Source organism: Ambystoma mexicanum, chromosome 5q (assembly GCF_040938575.1).
Source record: "Ambystoma mexicanum isolate Mex_15411 chromosome 5q, UKY_AmexF1_1, whole genome shotgun sequence".
NCBI classification, from domain to species: domain Eukaryota; kingdom Metazoa; phylum Chordata; class Amphibia; order Caudata; family Ambystomatidae; genus Ambystoma; species Ambystoma mexicanum.
The window spans coordinates 69,751,063-69,768,365 of NC_090933.1; the positions used below are offsets into that span (position 1 = coordinate 69,751,063).

The window sequence follows — 17,303 nt, forward strand, 5'->3', positions numbered from 1 at the left end:
AGATTTTATTGGTATGCTGAGCTTTGTTGGCCAAAAAACACTTAGTAAATTGTGATCACTTGCAGACAAACGTAAATTGTGATTACTTGCAGATGAACGTATTACTTCAAATGTGGTTATTATTTGTGCCAGCTTGCGTGTTGCAAAGATATAATCAATTGTTGCTGCTGATGACTTTTGCTCCCATGTTGGCAGGGTCTTTGCGTTTGGTAGAACCTCATCCATGTTAAAGAGCTCTCGTGATGACATTAAGTTCAACCAAGCTGTTCCTCTTGTGTCTGCCGCCAAAACCTTTTTGGCTGGCAACTGGGTTTCGGCTTTCTTTTTGCAAATTGAATTAAGGTCGCCGCATACGGGCACATGTGGAACTAGATGTACAGCTGTCGCTTCGTCAATGGCGTTTTCCACCATGTCCAGAAATTGGTTGGTTTTGCTTGTTGCTGGGTGTTAGGGAGAATTCTCTGTTTAGGCTGAATTTCCCTACCTAGTGAGTCCCCCAGCAGCTTTGCTGGATTTCTGGGGTTTATTTTTTTCTCCTGCCAAGAGTGAGACTCTTTTTACCCTCACTCTTGGGCATGTTGAAGTGTGTTTTCTTGGTTAAACCTTGTGTTGAATGGGCTATGGGGTCTTTTACTCCATAGGGCCTCATGTATTTTTGTGATGTGGGTTACACAGCACCCTCTGTGCCGTGACCCAGGGGTGTCCTAGGGACTCCCCAACATAGACTCCATACCCTGGGACTGACTACTGTCTCCCAGGACATGTAAAGTCACCAAAGACTTTGCTAGTCTTGAATCCTGAACAGAACCAGTACAAACCATCATATTGTGGACGTACTGGCTGGGGCAATTCGATTGCCCCAGGGTCTGTTAGTCGAGGGGGCACGTCTCCGTCCCCCCTGATCGAGTTTTGGCTGGTGGCAGTGGAAACTACGTTTTATATTCGACCGCGAATATTTTCCTATGGGATTTCCCATTGTTTTAGGCTAACACATTTAATTATTTATTTACGGTAGCCTTAAACATACCGCTGGTTTATATATTTATTATTATAACTCCGGTTGGGATTTTTTGCCAAAACTTGATGCTAAAATGGCGTTGGCATTCGCCTCTGTAACTCTGACCCAAAGTGGAGCCCTTTGTCCCACTTTTGGCGGGCTTCTCCACAGAAGCCCTCCAAAGTGGTGCCACTCTGTCTGGGGTACTTAGGAGGGGTGGAGGGGGATTTAGGCACCCTGGACTGGGTTACCTAGGTAACTCAAGTCGCACTCCGTCCTGATTGGCCCAAGTGGTGAGCCGGCCGGCTCACCACTTAGCATGTTTGAGTGACAGCTAGGCTGGGTGAATGGGGGTTTGCTGCATAAAAGCAGGGCTTTGGGGACTGGAACTTCAGAAGTCGCCACAGGACCTAAGAATCCGACGAGGGACGAGCTGAGCTGATCTGCTACGACGACACCGCCGGTGGAGCCCTGCTGAACCATCTCACCACTTTTTCCCGACGACCGAGGAGAACTCTTAACGTAGTGGCTCCTTCCCTTGACTGGTGGGGACAACCAGTTTTCACCTTCTTTCCGCTCTTCGAGGTATCTCGTGGCCGCCTTGCCAGTGCCAAGCACCCCGGCAACCGGAATACCCACCACTTTTACCCCAACCGCGAAAGTCGGTACAACCCTTTAACCGGAGGACTCCGCGGCTGGTTTCTTCCCGGGCAGTGCAACGACCTTCTTCTTCTGCTCTTCAGCGAGATCTTCTTCTCCCCTGACCGACGTCGAGCCTTGCTGCCACTGCCTGGAACCACTGCCCCCGCTGGAGGATCCTTTCCGTTAAGGTACCGTGTTCCGCCTGGCTTCCCTTGCCACCGACTGTACGGGGTAGTTTTAGCCCCCGGCTTTCGATCCTGGGATTGCCTGGGACACTTTGGCTAAACTTTCTAAGCCTCTCTAACTCTTTTCCGAACTCTCTTGCAAGACTCTGAATCCCTACCAACTGTGTGATCTTGGGCACGTTTTCGCTCTGTCTGCTCTAAGAGTGGGCCCTGCTTAGTGACTTTTGCTCACCTGTGACTTTGTGCTTCTTTGAGCTTACAAAAAGTGTTCTTAACCTTAGAGTGGTGTGTTTATCCTAATTCTGCTCCTTCTCCCTTCCTTTTACCTACTAGAGTGTCATCTAACGTTAATCGCTCACCTCTGTTTGAATTATGTGGTGTTAACTTAGAGTTGTCTAGATAGGAATAAGGATTGAGAACTGCTTTCCATATAACTGTGTTTAGAGTGTTTTACTATATTTTGCTAGAGTGTTTTCAACTTATGTGTTCTTGAAAATAAATAACTATATACTTTTGAAACCAAGCTCTGGTCAGTGTTTGCTTGTGCTATTGTGTCTGAGTACATATTGTGTATACTTTACATACTGCCTAACTCTTCTTGAGGGAAGTCTGACTGCTCAGCCACAGCTACCAGGTAAATCTGGGTGGTGCGGACTGCTACCAAGTGGGTTTACTGCTATACCTGTAGTCTTAAATCTTTTGCAGTGTTCCCCAAGGGAACTGCACAGGTTTCTGCCTAACACTGGGTTCCAGGAAATGTTTATGACAACTATCGCTGTCTTTGTGTCTTTGGTTACATCCGGAAAAAGTAAACGACAATCAGCCTTAACCATCAATAATGCTTGATTGCAGGTTAGAACTTTCGCTGACGAAATACCACAGCCATGACGTATAGTGGTCAAGATTCCCGATGAAGGATGACCCATCAGGCCCTTTTTTGCTGGCGATAAAAAGATTTCATAGCCTTCTAGCGTCAGCTTCGGTCAACCAAGTCTCTTGGAGACAAAGGACGTCGTAGTTCCCAAGATTTATGTTGCTAGTAGCTGTCAGGTGACCCCTTGTATTCCACGAGCATAGCTTTATTTGTTTGGTTTTTTCCTCCGGGGTAGTTTTTGCTGACTTGCTTTGCTCGCCATTCGGGGATTGCTATTTTTTCTGCCGCGTTGACAAGGCTTTCGGAAGCAAGACCATAGACTTTGTATTGAGGAATTCTTGCTGCTGCTGTTCCCGGTGGAGGGTTTCGTCCTGGTAGCTTGGGGTGTTTTTCTGTTTTTTATTTGCTGGCTCGTGAGGGGTACCCTGCTGGCGTGTTTTTTCGCAGCCTGTCTGTTGTCGCAGGCTGGTTTAGCCCAACTGCGCCTTCCTTTTGATCGGGGTCTTGTATCTTTAATTTTATGGCGTTCAGCTGTAAATTCTGGTATGGTTGCAGTGGTCCCTTTTGTCTCTTCTCTCCTCTGTCGTTACCATGCCAATTATCGTAGAAGCGTAGAGTTGAGGTGTTTGCACTGTGCCGCTCACTGGGATCAGTCCATTCGTCTTTCTAGTTGATTCGGTCAGATCGTAGCCCATTTTCAACAAGCTTCTAATTTCGTTTCTTAGCTGTCGCTGACTGTCGATGAACTAATGTACAAGTGAGCTATTGTTTTCTGTTTCTTGTGGCTCGGGTCCACAATGAGTAGGTCCTCTGTTCTTATTCGCTGAAGATTCGGAATATATCTGAAAAGGGCCAAGACCGAATTTCGATTTAAAATGTCATCGTCGTCGTTTCCCTCAATTTGCTCCAACTGTAGAATCCATCTGGCTAAGTCTTTTTTCTTTGTTACTTTGGTATAGATTGCTGTTTTTGTGATGTAGTGAGGTTTGGTCGAACTATTGTGTGTACTGATCCTTGAGTACCACTGTAAGCGTTTTTCTTCTTTTGTTGAGGTCTGGGTACTGGAGAGAAGATTTGTCGGAGCTCTCAGGCAATTTTGTTGAGTTTTCCCTCCGGTGCTGTCCCTGGTCCGGTTGTCTTGGATCCTTCAGTAGCCTTGGGCGTCCCACACGGGTGCTTGAAATCTTCCTACTAGACCGACTCTCCTTTTAGTTCCAGATCCTCAAGATCCCGTGAGTCATTTCTGTTTACTTGTTTCTTCTGGTTATTCCTGGTCGGGTTATTGGTCTGGCTTACTTGGTCTTTCTCTGACCTTCTCTTATTTGCTGCCCTTTGTTCAGAGGAGTACAAAGCTTTCCTAAGATCATGATGTGTCATACCCCTTTTGAGTCCTATGCCTTTCCATGCCCCGTCCTGGCGAGGTTTTACTTGGTCACCTTCTATTTAATTAATTTATCGTTGATTCGCCTGGGTCGTTTGTTCTTGCCTCGTTTCTTTCATTAGCCCGAATCGGGCTGTCGGTCGACCTTTCTTGTGCTTTCCATGGCTGTTGATTATTTATTGCCCTCTGTACTCGGGACTGAGGTTCATCGAGGTGCACACTTATGTTCATCAACTCGTCCCTCTCCAAGAAGTCTTCAATTGTTTTCAGTGAGGGAGAATCCGCTGAAGTTAACTGCACTGGGGTCGGTTCTTCTCGTGCGTCTTTCTGTTGTTTTGGCTTTAAGCCATTTGTCACTTCTTTTGGACCTTTAGGTGGGACCTTTCGGGGATGATTTAAAATGAACACTGGTTCCAGTGTCTTCAAGTTAGTAGGCTAGTCTATTGTCACCGAAGGGAGCTTATCGTGCCTTGAGGGTAGGTTCTCTTCGGTAGTCTGTGTTAAATCGATCATGGTCGACGTTTGACTCTCAGATTCTTTTGTAACCACCAAATTTGGCCGATGCTTCTGTGCTGTCAGCGGTAGTTGAGATGGTCGTTCTTGTGCCTTTGGCTGGGTCTCTTCCTTGTTGTGTAGGGCCTTAATATAGGCTTCCAAGAAAGTTATCTTGCTGGACATTATAGCCTGAATCGATGTATGGACCTTTAGGGCGTCACTGATCCCTTCATACAATTTCATGAAGGGAGCTAGTGCTATTGTAACAGCCGACATTATAGCTAACGTGTCCGGTTTCTTTGATGGCGTAGCCCCCCGGTTTTGATCTAGGCTCTGTCGGTGTCTCCCTTTTGGGGGAGAATCCACCTAGTTCCCAAAAATAGCACGATGCTGGGCGTTGGAGACTGGTTTGTTGTGGTTCCAGTGAGTTTCTTCGACTGGCTGCCACATTTAAGGGATCCCATAGGGCCGCTTGGCTGTGGTCCCTCTGGGGGATTATTTTTCTAGGAAGTGAGTTGTCGCTTCTACGAGGTCTGGTGTTCTGCAAAGGCTTGCTGGCAACTGCTTGTCCTGTCTCTCCAAGATTGATTGGTGTGGCAAACCTTTCCGGTTGGGCGTCTGCTGGTGTACCCTGGCCTCCCGAAGACGGGGGATGGGTAGACTTGACTTGCCTTGGCGCGCGTTCAGGCAGAATGTCGTCCTGAGAGCTGGCAATGGTCCGTGCTTGTGGAGATGTGTTTATAACCGTTGTGTCCTTTAGGGAAGGGCTTACATTCAGCTGCAGTTCTTCCAACACTCTCGGCTTTGCTTGGCGTGAGTCCACCTCCCTTGGACCTGTTGTTCCTATGGGAGGACCAATGTGGTCTCTTGAGAGCTCCGATATGTTTGGGCTCTGAATATTTTTTACAGTATCCTTCAGTATAGGCATTGCAGCGTTAGAGATGAGCTCAACTGAGTTCAGAGGAAGCCCCTCTAGTCGACGCTGCTTGGACACTGGCAAGCAGTCGTTCAGGGCCTCCAAGATTTCTATGTCCGTTAATTCCTCTCTGTTTCTGTTTTTCACCTGGGGTCTGAGGTTGAGGAAGTACCTTTAGGTTACTATGCCCCTCAGGAACTCTATTACCTCCCTTGTCCCCTTGTGGTTTTGTTTTTCTATTTACAGTCACTGTTTGAATTCTTATTTTGTGGCTCTGGTACCCGGCCTTGGTTTTCTTTTTGGCCCCTTTGGAAAGTTTATGTCGGCTGTTGGTGATGGGGGCGTCTGGCCTTACTAAGTCTGCGTTTCTTTGTCTTTTTTTTCAGGTTCAATGTGGTGTTTTCAGTGCATGAGGGCACGTCTTCCAGGATTTTATCCATGTTAAGTGCATCTTGGGCAGAGTACGGCCTCTGCTGTGCAGCTTGTGGCTCAGGCAACGTGTGGATCAGTGCCTCAACAGTTATTGTTACTCGGGGGCGGGGCCTCATTTTCTCCTGAGCTTGCCGCCGCGGACTGGGCGAGCCGCACGCCATCCAGCCCGGCCTCAGCCACGGCGCTCGTCTGTGCCCTGGCCCCCGAAGGCCCCCCTCTCACCCAGGCCACAGGTGACCGAAGGCGCCCCCACAAGGCCCACAGGCCGCTCCCTGGGGGGCCGCCAGTGCCACCACGCGCCCCTTCGGCGAGCCCACCGGTCCCCCCGATGCCTCACCCGCCAGGGCCTCCACCAACGCTCTGGGCGGCGGCCCTCCTCCGGGGATCGACGCCAGAGAGCTCGAGGGCGGAGGACCCCGATCGGGCACGGCCGGGGAAGCACAGTCTAAGACACAGTCTGAGGGGCCGGCCGGCATCTCCGTCAAGTCCTCCCGAGACCCTCTCCAGCGCAAAGGCGAAACTCCACAGGTTAATGGTGACGGACAGTTAAGGGCATTGGCAGTTGGGGGGGGTGTAAAGTTATCTTTAGGAGAAGACGTAGAGGCAGTGTGCACACTTTTCTTTAATAATACAGTTGCGTCGAGCCGTTTTTTTTCTCCATTGTTGTTGACTTTGTACAGGCACTTCTCAGCCGACGGCCTTCCTCCTCGTCCGGGGTCTGAGCAGTGGGAGAAGTGTCCATTTTGGCCCATGCAGACCGGCCAGCCCTGCCTGCTAGGACTGTCACTCTCCGTCACTCCGCGGTTGCAGGCGGTATTAGTACTGTGGGTCCACCCACCAGTACTAAGCTGGAAGACAGACTCCAGCAAGGGCAGCAGGGTGAAGAGAAGCAGAAAACAAACTATGTAGCAGGTGCAGGACTGTCACTCAGTCACTCCGCAACACAGCCTGTACGTTTTTAGACTGAGTTAATTACCTTAGTGGTGGTGGTGCTGGTGGTGGGTTACTTACCTTTATTGGTTTTGACACCAACTCCGTGGTAAACCTGCATATGCTGTGGCCTGTGCTCCATCAACACGACCAAAAAAGGAAAGTTAATATGGGAGCGAGTAGTAGAAACAAGGTGGAGAGATTTGAAGCGCCAGGTGAAAAAGGAGCGGGTTGGAGAGTAATGCGAGAACTGAAGGGAAAGCAAACATTGATTGATGTTGGGAGATAATGCAGCTATGGGCATCTTGACTTTTTTTTCTTTCGGTTTGATTTATTTGGAGATATCGTTTTGTACCTCCTATTTTTAATAGTGAGCAAGCTATGTCTCTGAGCACTTTCTTCCAATTATTCTTGGAGAATGTCCATGTATGTCACACAACTAGTTCAAGTTTTTTCTGTGAAAAAAGAAAGGTGTGTTCCTGTGCTCATTTGGAGGCTGGTGAATGAAGAGGGGCACAACTGAATGTAGTGAGCGAAAGATAAGACATAGAAGGCAGAGAACTGAATGGGGAGTTGAAACCAACAGGAAGGACAGGTAGAATGGGAAGCAGATGGAGCATATCAGTAATGGAAGGGAAGAGAGAAGGAATGGCAGTGGGAGGTCAGAAGAGACCTAAATAGAAAAGAGAAGAGAAAACAGGCGGGTGGGACATAGGAACATCTGAGAGTGGGAGAGAAATAAAGGAGCAAGGAGGAGGGCGAACATGAGTAATGGAGAGGGAGAGAGTAAGGAGCCAATGTGATGGATTTTCACGTGTACATGAAATACTCCTGCCTTTTTTAAATTTCAGGTGGTCAGGTAAATGGATTCTTCCCTAAAGTGAGGCCGTCTCAACCGCCTTAATTTCAGAATGTGCCCTTTGTCTTAAAAAGTAGCGTTAGTCGTTTTTACTCGTGTGGGCCTGTCAGCCCACATCGGGTGCCTAACTGAATCACTAGCATCCATATTTAATTCCCCTGTGTACTTTTTCTGCTAGGCATTTTATTTTACATGACAGCAGCTGTTAGGCCACATAGTACCCACCATGAAAACGTGCACTGCAAAGAAATGTACACATGCAGAAACTAACATTGTGTCATTGTAAGTTCCCTTTGACCCTAAAGGAACACCTTCACATTATACAAATGTTTATTAATTAATTAAATAAATAATTAATTAATTAATTAATACTGTGTTACAGTTTGTTTAAACTTTACACATATTTATAAGTTACAAAATAAAAAAGAAAACCACAATACTAAGTATAAAAAATATAAAATGAACTGAAAAGTCAAACTCATGATTCTACATACTATCCTAATTAAATTATCATTTAAACTTAATATTCACAGCAAATTAATATAACTTTCTACTAATACAAATACAAATGTTTGACACATCTATTCTCCTTAATCAAGTATGTTAGGACGGGGGAACCTATGGTGTGGTGTGGACTTAGAGTCTGGATAAATAAAATTCGGTTTTAGCTGCAGCGTGGCTACGTGTCGAAGCCAATTTGTTAACTTACAAAGTGGAAAGTAATTTTTGGTTGGCATACCTGCTAGACAAGTGCTAGCAGTCTATACATAGGTTAGACGTTCATTCATTGCCTGTTTTTTTTCTTTTTCCCCCGTGGGTGTTTTGCTGAAAAAAACTCATCTAAAATTAAGGGGTTTGGGTAAGGGCATATAAGGGGTTAGGGGGTGGGGGGGATGGGGAATACATTAAAGGGGAGGGGAGTTTGGGGGTCGGGGGGAACACTCCCCCCCCCCCCGCAAACAAAAAAAAAATATTGTTTGTTTTTATCAGCCAAAAAAAGACAGCAAAAAACTCTGAAAAAACTAAATGGGGATGATTGAAGATAAAACCATAAATAGGACAGTACTTTTCTGACCACGCCAAGAAGGTGGCCTCCAAAGAATGAGTTTCTAGCATTTCTAGAACAAATTATTCACACTAGCCTATTGGGCGGGGGGAACGAAATACATTTGGATACTAAACGAACGGTTGCTTCAATTAGCTGCTAAACTCTGTGTGGTTCATGAGGGAATTAAGTTCATTTTCCAAAACTGCTATTGCTGCTAAAGTACATTTCAATCCACCAGTTGACCACCTAATTTGACTGGGCTAATGAGCAGGCATCTGTTGCAGTTTCCGGCCTTTGAAGTCTGCACCCACAACACATTAGGCTGCTGCTCTCAGAGAACCCTTTTGTGCCTCTAGTGAAGATGATGACACCTCTCGCTCTAGGAGAGGAGACTGGCTTCCTTAGGTGGGCCTGGATATTGTGCACCCCTAAGGAAGCTACAGGACGAAGGGGTGAATTGGTGGTTTATAGGGGATTAGTACACCAGACTTTGGTCTATAGCAGACTGGGTGAGGGAAGTGACTGAGTAGTCGAGAGCCATGAGACATAAAGAAGTATTGCTTTTGGCCTGCATTTGCTCTACCTCCCCCCTCTACCCTTTCTGTCCCCCCCCCCAACCTCCTGCAGACTGACAACTCTCTAAACTACCCAGGACTGTCAGGTCTGCTACTGGTAGCTTCAGAGTACACATTTTCTTCAGGGGTGTGGTGAAAAGTATCCACAGCTTTGTAAATGCTGGTGACAAACTCTAGACGCCTTTGAGCCTGTGTAATGAAGTCGGACTGCTGACACTTTCTGGACGTGTCGGCCGCTTGTGCCTTTGAGCCCTGTGCCGCATCACATCAAGCCACCCAGAGAAACCAATCGAGCCATAAGGTGAAAGGCAATCGCCACTGATCAAGCCCATTCTTTGACGCATCTCGCTATCAAGACCCTGTAACCACATCACCTGCATTCCTCAATTTCGAAGCACCCACAGCTTTGTAGAATTGGGACTGAACCCATTGCATAAGCACAGAGAAGACTATCTCCACGATGTTGAGACAGTAACGGAGACTAAGACGGTGCTAGAATGGACTAAAGGTCAATTTCAAGGTTTTTGTAGGTACTGAGCCCCTTTCCTTCCTACCTTAGTCCATAGAGACAGCCGATACACCTTTCTCTACCCTGAAACATACCAATTTGCATTTGTTTTTTTGCAGTTCTCCGTGGCTTTTCCCTCCTGTCATTTAACATCCAGAGAGAACAACACATATATGCATGTCTGTGTTTGAGTAAAGTGTCCATTCTTTAAGAACCTTGTTTTGAAATTACTTTTATTTTGGTATTAACTGTACCATTGTTGTTTTATAGGCTTACTTACATACTTGTTTATCTCAGGGTATAGTATTTTATTGGCCTACATTATCAAACCAGGTAAAGGAGATATGCAAACCATTGTAGGCCCGTTTAACCTTTTTGACCAAAACACTGCTGCCATAGTAGAGTGTCGAGTATAATGCTTAGAAACCTTTTCCCACCACAGTGCTATTACTGAGCAGTAGCTATTTATCACATGAGTGAGTCAGTGAAGAAGAATAGCACAGCGAAGAAGGGATTGAACACATCGGAACAGGGGGGGGGGGAGGAGACCGATTAGGAGCAAGAACATCAAAAAGAGACTGAACAGGGAGTGGCATTGAGGCAGAATAGGAAGCAGAGCTAAGCAGAGAAGGAAGGAAGCGTGCAAGAGGATACCTCAGAACACACAAAGGAGAGTAAAGAATTAAGTGATGCGAGAGATGGAACAAGTGACTAAGGGAGGCAGAAAATGAATGAGGAAGTACATTTCAGGGTAACTAGGGCAGAGGGACAGTGGAGAGAAAAGAGATGAATTTCAAATCATATTAACCTCTGAGGAAATGTCTCGATGTACTGTGTCAATTCTATTTCTCCAGTGTCCCTGAGTTTTGATGTCCGGTTGGGGTATATGCTTCATTCCTCCCTCCTGTAGAGAGGTAACTTGAGACCCGAGGCTCCCAGAACAAGCTTTGCCCCAAAATCTCTCGTCGCCATGTTGTCATATTTTCAACTCCTACCTTATTTGGACACTCTTACTGTTCTCAGACTCCTTGCCCAACCAAGTAAATGCCACCCATTTACCTCAAATTGTGCACATCAGATAACATTGAACGTAACACCTTGAGAGTTTAGTTTTACTTTAATACTTTTACTTTAATACTTTTACTTTAATTGAATTGTCCAGACTATGGGCACAGTGTTTCCCCAATTAAATCTATTCAATTGGGTACTCTTAACAACGGGTTGATGGCTCAAGACAAAGACCTGAAACAATTGGCCTCTTGCTGCACCACCTTCCTAAACCATCACCTATGACCGTGCACCAATGGGGTCTAGGCATGCGTGTTACTTGGTCGCCCTCCAGATCCAGACCAGGGGAAGGGGAGCATCGTCAGGAAAGTTAGCTCCAGGGGGACTCTGCATACCACTCTTTCAGGACCACAACCATAGTGTAAAAGTTTTTTTTAACTACATAGCCTCGGCGCAGGGGGCATTCCACGAGAAATGCCTCCAGTTATCCACTCGCCCCAACCTGCAGTTTTTGCTCTATACTTTTTTTTTTTGTCTCTTTCTTTTACATTTTTATCAGTGGAATTACCTTGGGAGTGGAGGTGTGACTTTTGTATGGAGGATCTCGCTGGTGTGTGTGTGTCTGTAGTTCTATTTATTTTGTTTGAGCTATATATTTGAACCCACCTTCATATCTGTATTCTTAGATTGGTTCAGTACAAGGCATCCCTGTTTATTGGTATAAGTGGGTTCCATGTGATTCAATCTGTCTTTTCGTCTGCGCACTTATCCGTAGATTTGCTTTTTTTTTTTATTTAATAAATGGGGGCAAGCTGCATAACCCCTTTTCTCTTTTTTCTTTCTTTTGTTTGGTCTCTATTGTTTGGCCTTTTGTAAGCAATGCGTTTTAAATACTTGGCCTGTTGGTAGGGCAACCTCTTATTCTGCCCTGCTCGAGCCTGGCAATTCAGTGCTATCTCAAGCTGTGTGCTGACTCTTGGGCCTTTTGCCACCCCTCCTAAGCTTTGACGCTCATTGCTCCACTATCCTGCCCCCTCCTAAAAACGAGCTGACACAAAGTTGTAGGCTAGAAGATTGTCTCATCACCTGCATAGGTTGTCGCTTCATTCTAGCCATCGCCAAAGCGCACATGTATCTGGCTACCTTCATAGGACATTTGGTTAACTATAAACATGGTGCTGTCCTTGTAACTGGGAGAGTCATTGACATTTAGTGATGTAATTGCTTTCTCATAAGGTGCACGAATTCAAGCAAGAAGTTACTATCCAGGCATTGTTATTTGCCAATATTCGTAAATGAATTTCATGCAATGAGTGTAGGACCACTGTATTGCTAAAGTCTGGATAACCTGGAGCTGGTCACAATCCTCCACCCAGACAAGTTGGGTGCTTTGAGACCACCCCGGTTATTTGGCCCGGGATGAATGCCTTGTAACATAACATATGCATATATCATATCATAGGTGCAACTCGATCGTTAAGCATATGTGACACTTCATTTAAACGCTTTCCTTTAACTTTAAACTCGTCTTCACCCAGTTTGCAAGGGGCTGATCCGATCACCACCTTTTGATGTTATCTCAATGTTTCCATGTAGAAAAACAACGTTGGGCCGAGGGGGAGGGGGGACGGCGAAAGTTTTTTTAAATGTATTTATTAATATGTTCACAGCCAACAAAGGCTTTACATATAAAAATCACAACACCACATTTCCAATTTCATTTCTTGAAAGGGGGTTATGCATTGAGTTTTCCATAGACCACCCCCAAAAAATGCTTCTGACTCTGAGAAGCCTACCGCGAAATCGTCCACTTTTATTTTTGTTTCTTTTTTTTTGGGACATAATTCCTTCCTTACCTTGAATAGATGCCCATAGCAAAATGTTTGGTAACCTGAGCAGTCAGATTTGAAAGATGCACTTTATTTTCCAAAAACGCTGATATATATATTCGTACATGAGCACTACATTTATAATCCAATGGAACTATCACTTTTGTATAATGATCGTGACTAACGTACAATGCTTTTAAGGCAGAGGCATAATTGACATGCTCATGTGCGGATGGATGACGTATAGAAACTCACCATCATCACACTAGAGATCTATGACACACCATCAGAAAACCGTATCTTTGCAACCAATAACCTGTGCATGTAAGACAAACTTTGTTGAAACATGCATTTGCTGAAGATGCATGCACAAACACACATCGATGCAGTAAGAACAGACAATCCATTCACAAGCATACCCGTGGACTCTGGGTTCGCGGACGGGTCTCTCAAACGTACACCTGGCACACAAGCCAGGAACACCATGCATGGAGCCCGAACATTCACGGTTGTATGGATGAATGAGAACTCCATAAGCGGATCTGAAAACCTACTAGCTTCTAACGTCGCCTGTATTTTTCTTTTTTTCTTGGCAAAGGTGGATAGCAGAGCAGAGTCTATTGACAAGAAAATCTCTCGGCTCGATACAGAACTGGCGAAATACAAAGATCAAATGAAAAAGATGAGGGAAGGTCCAGCCAAGGTGAGACTTGAGATGCCTTAAAATAATCCTGCACCAAGACGTCTGTGGGCTGTGCGTAAGGAAGAATGTTGCAACCAGTTTGCCCAGTTCTATGGAATGTTTTGGCGTGAGTCGTTGCACATGTGCTAAAGGGAAAAGGGAGAGGTCTGGTTTTAGAAGCTAGTCCCATCCCAAAACATGTTGGTTTCCACTATGAGCTTATCAGACACACTGGGTTGCTGGGATGCCGAACCGACAAAAGTAGGATGTAGTTTTATGTGATTACATGTGCGAAAAAAACATAATTCCAAAGAAATACCAGTAAAAAATATTGCTTAAAGTAATGTTTCTTCTTCCCATGCTAAAAAAAACTAAGTGCTCGTCCTGCAATGACCTCCAGAATGCGAAAAGGACACTTGAAAGTGTTTTTAAAGTAAAGTTATCCTCTTTTGTTGTGCTGGAAACATAAAAATAGAGGCACATTTCTTCAAAGTGGTGCAAATTCTGGTCCTCCAACACTGATTGGCTAAATGCCAGCAACAATCCCCCTTGTCCACTTTAACGTAATATGGCCCTCCTTTCTTACCTCCCATTAACTCCCCACCCCCTTATACCTAACACGCCACCAGCCAACCACTCCTTTTCCCCCTGACAGAAATTACAGGGAAGCATATGCCATTTGTAGGTTGTATCCAATTATTGTGTTGAGGTGCTCCTCCGTACAAAGCTTACCCCATTACCGCTGCCCTGTCACCAGTCACCAACCCCTTTGGCCCTGGCAGAAGTAAGACAATGTTATTTGCCGAGTATGGGGGAAAATATTTAATATTTTCAGACTGTTTTGTGTGCTTTTTTTTTAATACAGATTCCATCACCTAATACTGGGTGTGTTAAGTCTACTGAACAATACCTAACATTTTCCAAGGGCACCTGTGGTGTTTTGTTTGCACCCTCGTGTAGTGCAGTAACATAAAACGTTGAATCCCGTACAAACCTGGCATCAAGAATGTTCTAATACATTGATCCTGGTAATTTTTTACATTTTGATTTTTTTTTTAATTGCATTGAGTACGTAAAAAAAGTAAATATGCACATGATTTTTGACATCACAGTAGTGATCCACAAAGGCGTAAGGATCGCTTGCAAAATAATAAAATCTTTACGTAACAGCTGGTAGACCACTAGGGAACGTGAATGGACAAGCCAGAAAAACGAATGATTGGGCTTATCACAGGTTTACTATATGCAGAGTAGTCTAGAAAGATTCTGTTCTTTAAGTATCAGCCAATGCATGCTGGCATACTCTTAACCACCAAGTCGCTCTTGATGATATGATAAGTCATTTATAATGTGCTGTTTTGCATTTGCTTGGCCACGTGAGGGGAACCCTTACACTTGCGTTTCTCCCCGGCCCCTTTCAAAACAAGTTATTGGACTCAGATAGGCAAAAATCACACTTGGACTAATCATTATGGTAAAACTGAAAATGGCTCGTTATAGGCCCTTTATTCACTCAAAAAAAAAATACAAATATATATATGAACTTAGCATACATAAACCTATAAGGAGATCTATAAAAACATATAAGATGATGGCATCCCTGTTGGTAAGGACGTAGAAGACCCCTTCATCTTGGCCACTATGACACTGCTTAGTACCAGAGCAGGTAGGCGAAGAGATCACTCTTACTAATGGGGTCTGAGGCAGAGCGTCCTCCCTCTCAACGAGACTGCATCACCCGGGGGTCCAAATTCTAACAAACTTTGCCACAAAATGCCCTCTTCTCTTTAAAGGGGCATATCCCTGCCTTTCTCAGTTATTACTACCCTCGTCCGAAGAGCAGATCACAAGTGTAAGGGGCAGAGAGTGTGAAAAACCCAGCGCCCCTCTCCTTGCATTCATTCCCAGAACCTCTTGTCATGCACCTGCAGGACGCTCCGACACCCTCCCCATATTCGTCCTTCAGTGGACAATACAATAACTATTCTCCAGAGTAAGCCTACTCAGCAACAATATTTATGTAGTTATATGACCTTGCTCTGCTTTCGCTACTGGAATGCTCGTTTATTTTCTGAGGCCCGCGGAGACGCAGGCTTTTATTACGGTGATGGGAGAGGAGTGTCCAAAATGGCTGCGCACCGACGCCATGTTTTAGCTCGCATTTCGCACAAGCATTACACGTGCCTGTGCACAAGTGTTTCTAGGCACGACAAAACAAGGAGGGGAAAACAAAGGGAGGACAAAACCACGATCTTACTAGGCCTTGTGTCATTCAGATCGGTATAGTCTTTTCACTGGTATTTGCAGAACGTTGGTGTCTACACGGATGCAGCATTGGGAGTGCAGCTTTACATTTATTGTTTTTGTACATTTGCCTGCCTGCTCCCTCCCCTAGCAGCACTGCGAGCACTGGGCTCTTGTTGCTTCAAGGGAGGCGGAGCCGCCGAGGACCACGTGATAGTATCACGTGATACAGAACTTTACTTCAAAGGCACCTCTTCGCCACCCTCGCGGCGTAAGCCCTGGTGGCAGAAGGGCTGGAGCCGCTGTTGTGTTCTTTGGCTGTGACCTGTGAGTAACCTGAATCGAGGCCTTCAGCTGCTAACTTTACTCACAAGTATTTTACTAGTTCTCAGGGATTGGGGTGGAGAGTCGGACTGTGGCAGCTCTACAAGCTGTCGGGCGTTCCCTTCCCTGAAAACTGAACAGTTGTCTTTTGATGAATGTGATCACTTCTAAAAAAAATAATTTATTTAATTACGTATTGATTAAGAATACTATCAATTCAAGTTTTTAATACATTTGTTATTAGTCTGTGCAGCAACCTGCGTGTGGCGCCAAAGTCCCCTCTTTTTTTGTTTTTTTCCCTTTTAAAACCATTATCAAATTTACCCTTTTTGAGTGAAATCTAATTCAAGTGTCTTCTGGGTGGCGCATTAAATGCACCAACGCTTTTATTATCTGAGATCAAGCAAGCTGGCGACAGTTCCATCCTCCCCACTTCTTGCTCCTCAGAAAAGGAAAGTAATGGGTAGTACGCCGCGTCCGCATGCGGCTTCAGCTTCCCGAGTTCCTAAAATTGCAAGATTTAAAACAACGGTAGCATCGCGCGATATACAGGTGATGATCTCCACTATGGGTAAAGACAAAAGGGTATGTAACAATGACCTGCCCTGTAATTTTGCTGCTACTGATATTCCATCTGCCATAATTCCGCCCAAATCCATGTGTTCTATCTCGGATATAACAATGCTGAAGGATGGCGAAATTCCAATACAACCGGTTCTTTTGCCGGATTCCAATATTGATCTGAGAAAATTACCATGTGATAAAGATATACAGGCTATAAAAGAAGTGATTACACCGCTGCCGCGGACAGATAATCTTATGCCTACTAGCAAGCCTTCTGTTATACCTGGGTCAAATTGCTTAGTAACTCCTGCTGCTTCGTGTGTTGCATCTATGTTTGGTACATCTTTTAATCCTACGGCTATAGCATTGGTTGATGAGTCTATAAAGGATCAAGGTGAACTTGATCACTGTTCTAACTCATCTTTTATTGATAATAATGTGGCGCCTGAGGCAAACTATGAGCTACCTGAAATTTCTCACATCTACTCTGATGATGAGAAACATATGTCAGTATCCTCGTATATAGCGCCTACTCCCAGTCGGTCTTATATTACACCGAAACCCATCCCTCTTCCTTCCATGCCCCTTCCTCGTTCGCCACTTCCATCTGCTGCATGTCTGTCTTCCACAATACTAGTTGAAACCACCCTGAATGCTATGATTTTGGCTATATCATCGCTGTTTAAACTATTCGAGACCTTGGATGAAAAACTTAAAATCCAGGATAAACAACTTACTAAATTACTTAGATGGCAATAACAGTTACGCTTGCAACAGTACTCTCATTTCTCCTAAAAAATCAAAGTTATC

General features: G+C 45.1%; 1 protein-coding gene across 1 annotated transcript in view; it reads left to right on the forward strand.

The window, feature by feature from the left end:
* Positions 1-17,303, forward strand: part of CHMP5 (charged multivesicular body protein 5) — a 295,753-nt gene that overhangs the window by 59,508 nt on the left and 218,942 nt on the right. Inside the window, exon 2 of the mRNA XM_069620542.1 lies at positions 13,278-13,382. Coding sequence (XP_069476643.1) covers positions 13,278-13,382 — 105 coding nt within the window. The remainder of the gene's footprint in view (positions 1-13,277; positions 13,383-17,303) is intronic.